The sequence below is a fragment of the Paramormyrops kingsleyae genome, chromosome 3, assembly GCF_048594095.1.
Source record: "Paramormyrops kingsleyae isolate MSU_618 chromosome 3, PKINGS_0.4, whole genome shotgun sequence".
Classification (NCBI taxonomy): domain Eukaryota; kingdom Metazoa; phylum Chordata; class Actinopteri; order Osteoglossiformes; family Mormyridae; genus Paramormyrops; species Paramormyrops kingsleyae.
This window is the reverse complement of record NC_132799.1, coordinates 4207590-4219946: the sequence shown is the minus strand read 5'-3', so window position 1 is coordinate 4219946 and position 12357 is coordinate 4207590. Positions and strand designations below refer to the sequence as shown.

The window sequence follows — 12357 nt, the reverse complement described above, 5'->3', positions numbered from 1 at the left end:
ACATATGTATATATAATCTGTCTGTAATCTAAGGATCAGCTGAGCACTCGTCAGTACCTGCGTTTCATTTAAAAATAGTCCCAGTGTTTATCTTCTAGCGTTTTCCTGTACGTACCGCCCCTGCCCCCAGGACAGGAGGATTCAGCTTCCCATCCAGCTGTGGGTGTGATGATGGGTCCATGGGAACACCTCCCCATGTCAAAATTAGCAGTCCGGTACCTCCAAACCCCCCCACTCCAACCACAGGCTTAAAGTCTGATCCTTTGTTTCCCCATCTCTCACTGGATCTCTTCTGTCAGCCATCCCTGCTGCTGATGCAAGTTTGTTTCACGATTAGTAAAAAAAAAAAAAAAAAAGATAAACAAAACTGGGGCTGGGTTAGAAGCTGTGTGCATTTCCCAGGCGAAGTGATGGATAAACAGCAAAACAGAGCCAAAATGTTAATGAGGTGGTGGAACTAAACCCAACACACACCCACAGCTAACCTGGGATCCTGTTCAACTTCATTCTGGCTCACATTATCGTGTGAAAAACCACAAAAAGCAAGCAAAACACATTATTCTCACTCCTGTCCATCAATCAAAATCTGTCTTATTACTGTGTATTTAACCCTGTATTAACAGCCTGGGCTGGAACACAGTGGCGGAATTCAGTAACATTTAAAATATTAATCCAGTTAGACATTTATTTGTAAAGCATAAAGTAAATTGGACATGTGCATCAAAGGAAGACTCACCCCAATCCTGACTCCACATTGCCTGTTTTAGATTAAAAATGCAGAACTGCAGTGTGTGTATTTGAGAACACCCAAACTGCAAAGGTAAAACAACCTTCCTCGATCCAGATACTGTTTTCAGCAGAATCAACATCATGATGGAACAAAGATCACCACATGAGGAAGAGAAGTAGAAAAACAGAACTGAACAGGTGAGAAAGACACCCCAAAATGGCCCTGTTTACGGATCAGGGCCATAAAAACATAACTGTGCCATTGATAATGATGCAATGCCCCCCCCCCACGGGAATCTGCACACCCCAAAAGAGGATTAGGAGTGTCTACAGCTCTAGCAGGGTGCAACATGCACCATCGTCATGCACCAACTGCATGTAAACATCTCTATTGCCAGTCGGCAAGCCCAGCCATCTCCATCTGAAAGCTCAGCCTTCCATTCCAAAAGAGGGGCTGCTGCTGCTGGGGAAAGACGCCCAAATCTTGACCCAGCCAGCCTACACCCTCCCCAAATATTTCCTGGCTTTTCATAAATGACAAGCTCCCCCCTCCTCAGTCACTGCGAAATCTGAATGACAAACCTGCAATCTGACCATCACTTCACTGGGGGCACAAACAGGTCCTTTAAAAGCCAATAAAATGAGTCACCTTTTAAAGAAAACAAGCAGTAAACACTTCCTTGGATAACTCACACAGAAGTACCATCCTATAAACAATTTCCTGCAGCTTTGTGGACAGGACGTGTTGCTGTCGGACGCAATATCTTGGGGACAAAAGGAAGTACGATAAAACACAGCAGTTCTGTGCAGAGCTGAGATGAGGACCCCAAACTGGTGATGCACACGAGTACAAACTCATTCACAACCACTGATAAACTGCACTAGTGGCCAAAATTGTGGAAACATTCCCAGTTTTTGCAGAACTTCATTCAACTATTGCTCCAGTTACTTATTTAATCATCCAGTGTATGATATTTGTAAACATTCTTCAATTGTTCATAAACACTGAGGAAACTTCAAGATGTAGTCATTTTTCAGGTAAACACTAATTGCATTTACTGAGATATTCCTGAAGAGGATTAGGAGTGGAATGTTTTGACTCATTATGTAAAATTTTGTTATGGTTAATACAGCTATGATAATGTTTAATCCAGTCAACATCAACATTATGCTGAAATAAAGACATTCGGCCACAATGCATTTCCTTCTCCAGTTTCACCACATCGACACACGGTCACTAAGCAGCTTGTATAAATACAGCGTGCAGAATCAGTCCAATAACACACACACATGGATTTCTGTTCAGATTCTACTGCAATTACCTCCTGTGCAGAGACCAGCTACCTCATCTATATCAAGCAAAATGCATTAATAAATTAAATAGTGCTCAACAGCATAAATATTCAAAACAAGTGTTTGGGCACCAGCATTTCAGACTTGCCGAATTTCATCAGCGTATTCCAGGGGTATTCGTGTTGCCTCACAGTGAAACAGGGACATTGCTTTGGTTAAAGGAGAACAATCTGCTATACTAATAAAACATTTATGTAAACATACCAGTGTTATAGCTAAAACACACAGCCTGTGGTCATTCTTTGGACTTTTTTGACTCCATTCTTAATTTCACTGGAATGGTGCAGTGAGTCACTTCACTGAGGGACGCACCTCTTGCGGGTGCCAGGATTTGAATGAGAATGGAAGTAGCACGTGCCAATTGTGTGAGGAGGAATAAATAAGGAGTGGGGGGGCAAAATGATTGATTGGGAGGGGGGGCTTCTCTTAATAGTGTTCCTGTTGACCTTACCCTCTGCCAGGGGTTAAACTAATTAGCCCCCGCTCTCGAATGACCCGCTGTGACCTCTGGAGAGAAAGGAGCTGTGCTGAAAGATGGCTGATGGCCTGGCCACTCTGACCTAGGAGGGTGACCAATGGGCCGGCAGAACAATGCCCCGCCCCTTACTCTGACCTAGGAGGGTGACCAATGGGCCGGCAGAACAATGCCCCGCCCCTTCTGCCACATGTGCCTCAGATAACGAACGCCCTTATCAAGTCAATGCGCCCCCCCAGAAAGGGCAAGCGGAGAAAATTCCGGCCTCGAAATGAGATTTTCCACCTCTTCTCATTGAACAAATGGCCATTTCTGAAGTTCTAGTCACGGTGTAATAACTTTAAATTTCACATCGAATATGCACAAACAAATCAGCAGACAGAGCCGTGAAAAATGAAGACATGAAAATACAAGGGAATAAACCTGATAGGCTAGTAATTTTCATTCGGAATAACTGATTTTGATTGGTGTTAACAGCAAGCACCCTGGAGTCACTGCGCGCGGTGGCTTCCGTAAAGTGGGGGTGTTTTCTAAGGGGCTCAAACATGCTGACACCCTCCAATGGCTATCGACCTCCTGACTGAAGGATACAGCTTCTCAGAATCTGGAAATTTCTGAGGATTGTGAGCCTCGTTAAAGGCGACACAAACACAGAGTAAAGTGCATAGATCCTGTATAGCTGAGCCACTCTCTAGCAGGTTGCAGAGAAACAATTTCTTTGTTAAAATTGTATGTCACACTCGAAACCAAGGCATCATCAGAACTGGGATCACATTGGGACGTTTGTTTACAGGGACCAAATGTACAGAACGAGTCTGAAAAAGGCATTATTAGTGTGAACTCCTTCAAAGAGACTCCTGCTTTGTAAAACAGGCAAACTGACCATCACATTAGGCTTCCTGTTAGGAAAACTACCATCTAATTCATCAGCCATCACCCGGCTGATGCTCGATCGATATTCCACAGCCCCGAACATGCATCGGACGCCTTAGGTCTCACTTCACCTGAACCGCTCCGTGTCGTTGCAACACCCAGCATCCCGGTCAATTTTTAAATGAAAAATCCGCCTTATTTATTGTGCCATTTCTTTTAACCCGCCAAAAACAACCCCTGGGACAAGTTACCCCCCCAGGCTCCCCCCCCACCCCCGAGACAGATCTGTGAGAGCGACGCGCGGCAGAGCGTAACGGCTCGGTTGGACACCGCCTGCCGACGCACGCGTGGATACGGGGGCTGCCGCCTCTGAACGCCACTCCGGCCAACTCCCCGGGAGTCACCGGCGCTCACAAGCGGGGGCTCTACGTCCCGCAGGCGTGTGCGTTTAGGAAAGAGAGAAGGGGAGCGTGAAAGGGAGAGAGAGGGAGGCGGAGTACCTTTTGCGAGTGGCCGGCCGCCTGAGCTGGAGGGGTGTGCTTCGTCTGGCAAGTCCGCGGGGAAACTGCAGCCGCGGTGGCCCGTCCAGTCGGGTCCTATTCCAACCCCAACCCCCCCCCCCTCACGTCTAGCCAAAGAGAGGAGGCCTGTCACCCCCCCCCCCCTCATCCCTACATGGGCTCTACCACAACTTGACAGTACTATGATGGGGGGGCTTAGTGCACTGACCACAGCCTGTAATTCAAGCTCTCTCTCACCTCATCTCAGCATCCGCTCATCCTTAACACCCGCCCCCCCCCCCCACCCTAAACGCCATGGCCACACGCCTCCCCCGCCCTCTCCAGTGGTACGTTAATGTTAATACAATCTCATTAATCTGCAGGAGACAGACATATGCTGCTCTTGGCTGCCGGTCCAGAGCCTGTTTGCCTCCTGTGTGTGTGTGTGTGTGTGTGTGTGTGTGTGTGTGTGTGTGTGTGTGTCTCTGTGTTCCCCTCACCATCTCTTAACGCTACAGACACAGGATTACAGCCTGAGTGAAAGAGAGAGAAAATTAGAGAGAGGGACAGGGACAAAAAAAGGGGGAGAGGAAAAGGAGAATCTGGTCACTGGGATAATCACTGCAGTCCAGATCTCGTAGCTCAAGCCTCCCCCCCCAGCTGCACAAAGCCCCATGTGATTCCAGTCGTATCCATCCCTACATAAATCATTCTCTTATTCCATTGGCCACATGCTACGTTGCTGGTATTGATCCCCCCCCCCCCCCCCACTCTTCTCATTGCTAGGAAACCCCTGGTTTTAGTGCAAGAGGAAGTGAGGACCAGAAAAAAGCCCACCCCAGGAAGACAAAAAGGAGAACTGGGAACCTGCGCGACCCCCCAGCACCCAGGACTTTTGAGCTTTGGGAGCCCCAACGCGGCCAATCAGGAGAGGAGGTGAAAACAAACCAAAAATGAGGAAATAAAGATGGAGGTTTTGTACACAAGACCCTTCTGAAGCAGGGGCTTCTGGGAAAGGGTCAGAGCAGCATCAGTGGGCGAGGTAGGGAAGTGCACCCATCCCCCCCAAGGCGCTTGGGAAGGGGGGGGGGGATAATCACAGAGAGACCCACCCCAGCCTCCCTGATGTGGGTGGTTGAGCCCCCACTTCCATCAGCAGTGACCACTAATAGGAATTGTCCAGTGACCCCCAGGACCTGAGAGTCCCCCAGCTGAGCATGTCACACATCGGCCCCCCCAGGGGGGGCTCGGACCGGGTCACATGGTAACCCTCAGCCAGCTCAGCTCATCAGTATGCAAAGCCACCTGGACGGCTGCCATCTATCATCCGCCTCTCGCTGGATATTTCCAATCATTCCTCTTTATCTGAGGTGGGATTAGCACTATGCAGGGGGTGTGGCCACGTGGAAGAGGGTGGCGGGCAGGGCGATTCCCGCACAGGGAGCCACTCCACCCGGGGGGGGGCCCTTGCCTCGCATCCTGGTCCAGACTCACTGAGAGTCTGTGACCCGGAACTTAATAAGCAGTTATGCAGAATGAATGAATGACTCTCAATCTCAACATCGGAAACATTGACGAGGGGGGTGGGACTCTGGGTGGTGGGTGAGCCAGTAAGGTGAGGACACCGGTGCACCTGACCACACCCCCTCTGCAGCCAATGGCTCGCAGCTGCCAGTCGGGGAGGGGAAATATAACTGAGGGGGCAAGTGGGCTGTACCACAAAAGGGGGGGGGGGGGGGGGGGGGGTGAGGGCACAGTCCTCGCCATCTGCCGTCTGGGGCAAGGGGGCACTCGGGTCCGAACAGGCACGGGAGGGTGAACCCCACAGAAGTTACCAGAAATCAGACAGGCCTCCTGCTGTCTAATCTGTGGGAGCCGCCCAACTCTCCCTCATTGTCTTACATTCGATTAACAAAAGTGACACTCGGGGGGCTTCGGTGACACCGTCTGGGTGACCAGAAGCGGCGTGTTTGCAGCAACTCCGCCTGGACCTCTGAAGAACCAGTTAATGCACCACAGTCCCCACCTTCATAAAGCGGAGGTATTTCTCTTGCATAAAAAGAAATCAAAATTGGTAACACCTGGGTTTGGAAACATGCAAAAGCCTAAGAATTATAAAAAGTGAGGAAAATAACACAAAAATGTCCTTGGGGTGGATCTCCAAATCACGAGACATATCCTGTAAACATCTGTGAATCCGTTCTCATTGATAACTGTGTGTGTGTGTGTATATATATGTACAGGTTTTTGTTTTTAAGGAGAAAATGTCTCCACTGAGAGCGAGTAAAGCCTAAAATACCAAAGGTCCCGAATGCAAAACCGCTGTTTTTCGTCACCTTCAAAAAATATATATATTAGAAGGCGCCAGCATATTTTGGTTTTATCACCACCTTTGACGTGCTTTAAAGATCTAGGAGTAGAGATGGAACCGATCCCAAATCCATCAGGGGATCAGTCCCAATATCCAGGGAGAAAGAAGCTGATCCAACTTTGTCAGAGAGGAGTAACCTAAAAAATCGTGAAAATGCTTATAGCCTTAGTGCAACTTACCGTAAACAGAAGTGAGGGTCCCGTGATGGATGGTTGTTTAGCACCGCAAGTGCATCGGAACCGTCATGTTGGCTGTGGGGAAATTCAATAATATACTTGACAATGAAAGAAAAAAGCAAAACCGCAGAGTGCGACGTATGCAAGATATCTTTTGTGAAAGTTGTTACTGAACAAAACAAAGCAGCAGACTTGTGTAAATCACGTCAGCCTTGGATTTTTACCTGTAGTGTGGGAGCATTTAGTTTTAGCAAAACGACCATTAAATTCTCATTCTTCGCAAACTCAAAAATGATGCTACAACACTTGCAGTTTGCCGTGTTACATGAAATGTATGGATACAAACGTTTCAAATGTGGGTGCAGCCTTCCGGACTGCCTACACAGGCCAGTGTGGAGAACAGGCTCATCGTGGGACTTCGTCTTGATCCATAATCACTAAAAGATCGGTGTAAGCCAAGTCCACTCTTTCCCGTTTTGCTAGCATGCCCGGGGGGGTTGGGCATCCAGTTGATCTGGGACCCCCAGGGTTTCCCCCCCCCTCTCCATTGTCATCTGGCTTTCTTAAATCTCTTTCCTTTCCACCCCTTCCTCTAATGATGTTCAATGCTATCACAATTCATGTAAAGCACTTTGGGGCGACTGATCTGAAAAGCTCTATGAAAATAAACTGAATTGAAATGTCATTAAATGCTTAGAAGTTGATAGAGGGGGGGAAAGAAGGATAGCAAGTCAGCAGATACTCAATTTTAACATTGGTATCAGACCAGAAAAGATGCCGATCTCACTAGCCTGTGTCACCCATTTACCAAGCGGGCTAACAGTGCAGCCAGACTCACAGGAGGCTGGTATGTTAATCCCATGGGTCAGAGGGCTTTACCTAACCAACACTCTGACAGATGGAACACCTATAACCTTTCCCCTAAAACCAGATTCAATTTAACGAACCACCAACACATACGCAACCTTTTCACACATTTGGACATGAATAAAACTGGTTCTCACCTCTTAGAGATGGAGGTCTGCATTTTAAAACCTGCTACTGGCAGAATAGTACCATTTATAAGTCAAAGGCTTTAACACATTGAAGCCCGAGTTTAGCCCTTCGCGATATAACAGGGAAGGCATATTCAGTTTTGCCCGGTTTTAGATTTACCTGAGATCTAATATTTGGCTTGGTTGCATTCAGACCAATAATCGTTAAATATCGGCACACTAACCCGACAAATACATAAAGAGTAGCTTGTACTGCCATCCAGTGGCACAATCGTATCAGCCAAAGAGGTCACCGACCTTACATTCTGCACCGACAGCGCTGAGCTAGGAGAAAAACCAACCCCCCAAACACCCCAAAGGCGGTGCATAACTGTACTGTTAGTTTCAGAAGTACAAGACAAATCTTCCATTACTCCAGACATCATTTATTTCAGCAAATGTAACAGTCATAGGAAAGTTGTCCGGGTTTATACGAAAGACACGGGAGCAGAGCCAAAATGGGCGCAAATCAGCGTGTCCCTTCTTTGAGGGAACGGCGAAAGCAGCGTGGACTAGGGGGAACGTCGATGCATGTCTTCTCCGTCAGCAGAGCTTTGCCCTCCCAGGGAATCGTGTACACGACGAAGCGACACAGCAGCCTCTGCAAGGGAAAAACGCGGCGGTCATTTAACAGCGCCACCTGCGCAGGGTGCAGACAAGGCGGATAGAGACGCACGTCCTAATTAAGTGTGGTACCGTTTAAAAATACCGCTGGATATGGTCAACAGATAGGAATATACTCAATTCGGAGTTGCCAAATCGGCATGCTTACATCGGTATTACACGCACAGCATCTTCTCTTTAAATATTATAATGCATAAAAGCACCTGACCCCACATTAGAAGCTAACCTTTGAGAAACAGACTGAATATCCAAGTGGGAAGCGATACGCGTTTTGTAAGTGCAGTTTTAACCAAGATTAGGTTCTGCGTCAGGTGCGCATTTACCTTCCCGTTTACTTGCAAAGGACAGGTTTCCGGGTCCATCGCCTGCGCTTTCATGCACCAAGTCAGGCCCAGTTCTGTGGTCAAGATGTAGTTCAGACCTGCCACAACCTGCAGAGATGGGGGACGCGAGTTCATGTCTCATACTTCGCTCATAAGGACAAATAGAACCAGAAATGGACTGTCGCGCAAAACAAAAATCAATGGAGCGCGGTGTTTGTGCAATTACAGAGAATACGCCGAAGCTCGGTCATTCACAGTTACAGTTTTGAAATCCTGCTGCGTTTTGGGGAGAGAAAAAGAGTGCAATACCTGAGTTTGAGAGGATACTATAGCCGTGAGTTTGTAGGCATAATTCTCCTGGGACGCCGCCGCATTGTACGCGGCTACGGCAAACCAGGCCGCTTGCCGCACTTCACACCGGTCCGAGGGCACGTCGGAGGGAGCCCCAGGCATCGCGGGCGCCCCGGGCATCGCGGGCGTCTCGGCCATGACGTAGCCGATGGGCGCTACGAGGACGCAAATGGCGAGGAGCTGCGGAAAGAAAAGCACTGCCATTACAACAACACATGAGCGGTACTACACTACCCCGCATAAATATAACCATAATTATTTAAATTAACCAATCAGCTGATTATACAATTAGTAGATAATTACTTGATGAAGACTGCAGGCCATTATTCACTACTCATACTTGGTGTGATCTAGCCTTACCTACGTGTGGGTAGTATTTGCACCTGAATAATTAGATATTCTGTTCATATGCTTCTTAAAATTGAACATGAACTGGTCAACTGATCATCTTGGTGATTTGTAAACAATATGGAGTTGCAATCTTCTCAAAAATAGTTATTTCTCTCCGAGATCAAATATCTATGGAGCCCCTGAATGGACATGTGCAAAACAATAAAACGCTCTCACTGTCGCGTGCACACGTGGTAAATTATTCATACCGTGACCGCGACATAAAGGCTTGTAAAGTGCAGCGCATATGTAACCTGGAGATACTGGGGGTAAGACACAGCTCTGCCGGCACTTTGTAAAGCCTATGGCTTGTAACCCGGGTTGCTACGTGAGTTGGAGGCACACTGTAGTTTTGAGTGCTACTTTTTTATTTGATCTATTTAGTTGAAAAGGAAACAGTGTAAGACAACATAAATGCATTTATGTCAAGATGTAAAACCTAATGTTACAAATATGCGGTTGTAATGAAATTACAAATGGAATTGGCACAATTAGAAACACTGGACTGAAGAAAATTGTCATTTGTGATTGTTTTTCCAATAATAACTGTAACTGAAACTTATACAATGTTAGTAGGTTAAATGGTATGAGAAGAAGTTTGCAACAAAGAAAAGAACATTCACGTTCATGGCTGCCCCGTAACTTCAGTCAAAAATGCAGATATTCTGTAACAGATAGTTAGGCCCTGCGTTTGGTGCGCGCTACAAATATGAGGTAATAAAACGGACAGGGTCGCTATTTGCTTAATTTTACTGACGATGTCAAAATACAGTACAGGTGTTTCAAACGCTTTTCAAATTATAGTAGTGTACAAATAAATGTATAATTTAAATACGTTATAATGAGGTAAGCTGACCGGGGGCTGGAAAAATACAACCCCACACACCAAATGTGGTACTTAGTTGTACTATTAGTTTTTCATTAGTCCAAGCCAGAATCTTGCATTATCCATCCATATTTAGACATCCTTCATTTTGGCAAATATTTCATTCATAGGAAAGTTGTCGGGGTTTTTATGAAAGATACCGGACCAGAACCAAAATGGGCGCAAATCAGTGTGTCCCTTGTGTGAGGGAACGGCGATAGTAGCGTGGACGAAGGGGACTGTCGATGCATCTCTTCTCAATTAGCATCATTCTACCCTTCCTGGGAATCGTGTACACCATGAGACGACACAGCAGCCTCTGCAAGGGAAAACCGCGGCGGTCATTTAACAGCGACACCTGCGCATGGTGCAGACAAGGCGGATAGAGACACACACCCTAATCGAGTACGGTGCCGTTTAAACCTTCCTCGGAGTTGGCCAAATCGGCATGCTTACAATTACATTGTCGGTATTACATGCACGGCATCTTATCTTTAATATTAGGTAATGCTTAAAAGCACATGACCCACATTAAAAGTTAACATAATCTTAGTTAAAACTGCATTTACAAAACAAGTGTCGCTTCCCACTTGGATACTCATTCCGTTTCCCAAAGGGTTTCTTCTGTGTCAGGTGTGCGTTTACCTTCCCGTTTACTTGCAAAGGACAGGTTTCCATGTCCCACGCCTGCGATTTCATGCACCAAGTCAGGCCCAGTTCCGTGGTCAAGAAGTAGTTCAGACCTGTCACACCCTCCATAGAGATGGGGGAAGCGAGTTCATGTCACATCAAACGAGCAGCACTTACCACATATAGGTAAATACTAGGGGAGTAAATCACAGCTTTCCTCGCGATACGATACAATATCGATTCCTTAAGCCAACGGTTCGATTTTTTTTTTATACCTCAGAAATTCCCACGATACGATACGATCCGATTCAGTTCGATACTGGGGTTAGTAGTCGAAATTATTACATTTCACACAATCCTTTACATTTCAATGAATTTAAAAAGGCAAATATAATTGCCATTTTGTCCCATAAAACAAGCAAAATAAAGTGCAATAAGGTAAAAAAATAAAAAACATTGCATGGACAGACATGTAGAATGAGGAAGATTAACATGACTGACTTCTGCGGTGAAACAAGTATGTCAGTAATCTCCTTTGAGAGGTTTTTTTTTTTTTTTTTTTTTTAAGAAAAATTAAATAGTCAACGTGTTCAGGAGATTGTGTGTTCAGGAAAGCGTAGCGTCACCTCCCGTACCAAACACACGCTTTGGAGGTATGCTAGCTTGCGAGCTACTTATAAATGACCAAGTCAGAATGATCTACCAACTATAAAAATGCAAAACATATGTATAAAAACATTGAGTATTCTTATTATTAATTTCCCTTTGGTATGAAGTATTTTTTAATTGAACTGGAATTTCAGTTCCTTCACCTTTCTCTTTCTCAGCTCGCTTTTACAGAGGTGGAAATTTCAGATCCAGAAAGTACAAATCCAGATCGTGATTTAGTTTCAACCAACCAGTTGAGCATAAAGAGTCACAGTTACAGAGTACTCCACTGGTTGGTTGAAACAAAATCCTGGTCTGGATTTGTACTTTCTGGACCTGAAATTTCCACCTCTGCGCTTTTCGGAGGGAAGTTAATGTCGTAGTTTTTATGAACAGTCCGAAAATGTCGCTCCGCATTTCTCTTCTTCGGAATAGTAAAGGTAGACTGACAGATGAGGAAAATGCACATTGAATATGACTTGTGTTACGACCCTAGTCTAGGGTTTAGGGTGTAACAGAGGAAGGGAATGGGGAAAGGGGAACGAGGGGAACACAGGGTGTGGTGTACAAGGGAACACACATGGACAAAGGGTATATTTTTATAGCTTTTTATATTTTTTATTCACGCAGGACAGACACAGAACAAATGGTCTAGGTGCGGAAAGACTCAGGAGTGATTATCGCCAAAATAAGAAACAAAAACCCATTTATCCAACACAACCCAATTCTAACTTAACTAAGTGTAAAACCAAACAACAAGTGATACTCCTTACTCCCTATCCAAAAACAGTCACAAAAACTTCCAAACAAAACCGGCAATCACTCCCTAAGCACCAAACAATCACACAAAACATACACACAGCAAAGCGTCAATGTTTGAGGGGCGCGCGAAGACGTAAACCAAAAAACAAGCAAAAGATCGATAACCAGAAAAGCAAGCAAAACCGGGCGAAAGTACAAAAAGGGGTAAGGCAAAGAATCGTAAGTCAAGGAAATCAAAAGTCATACACAAATA

The 12357-nt window shown here is 45.9% G+C and overlaps 1 protein-coding gene across 1 annotated transcript; it reads right to left on the bottom strand.

Annotated features, from left to right (window-relative positions):
- Positions 1 to 7876: 7876 nt before the first annotated feature.
- On the bottom strand, positions 7877 to 9038 carry LOC111835750 (cystatin-like). Its single transcript, XM_023796363.2, has 3 exons — positions 8768 to 9038; positions 8459 to 8566; positions 7877 to 8112 (listed from the first exon to the last, which is right to left on the bottom strand). Exons 1-3 carry the CDS (start codon positions 9011 to 9013, stop codon positions 7981 to 7983), a joined length of 486 nt encoding a protein of 161 aa, XP_023652131.1. The 5' UTR covers positions 9014 to 9038; the 3' UTR covers positions 7877 to 7980.
- Between the last annotated feature and the right edge of the window lie 3319 nt (positions 9039 to 12357).

Bases quoted from the DNA above. Each gene is read 5' to 3' on its own strand.
- LOC111835750 (XM_023796363.2), bottom strand. From the start codon at position 9,013: ATGGCAGTGCTTTTCTTTCCGCAGCTCCTCGCCATTTGCGTCCTCGTA. The intron at 8,567-8,767 runs GTATTGCACTCT...CCATCTCTGCAG, and splicing joins TAGTATCCTCTCAAACTCAG to GTTGTGGCAGGTCTGAACTA. The intron at 8,113-8,458 runs GTAAATGCGCAC...TTTCCCTTGCAG, and splicing joins CTTTGCAAGTAAACGGGAAG to AGGCTGCTGTGTCGCTTCGT.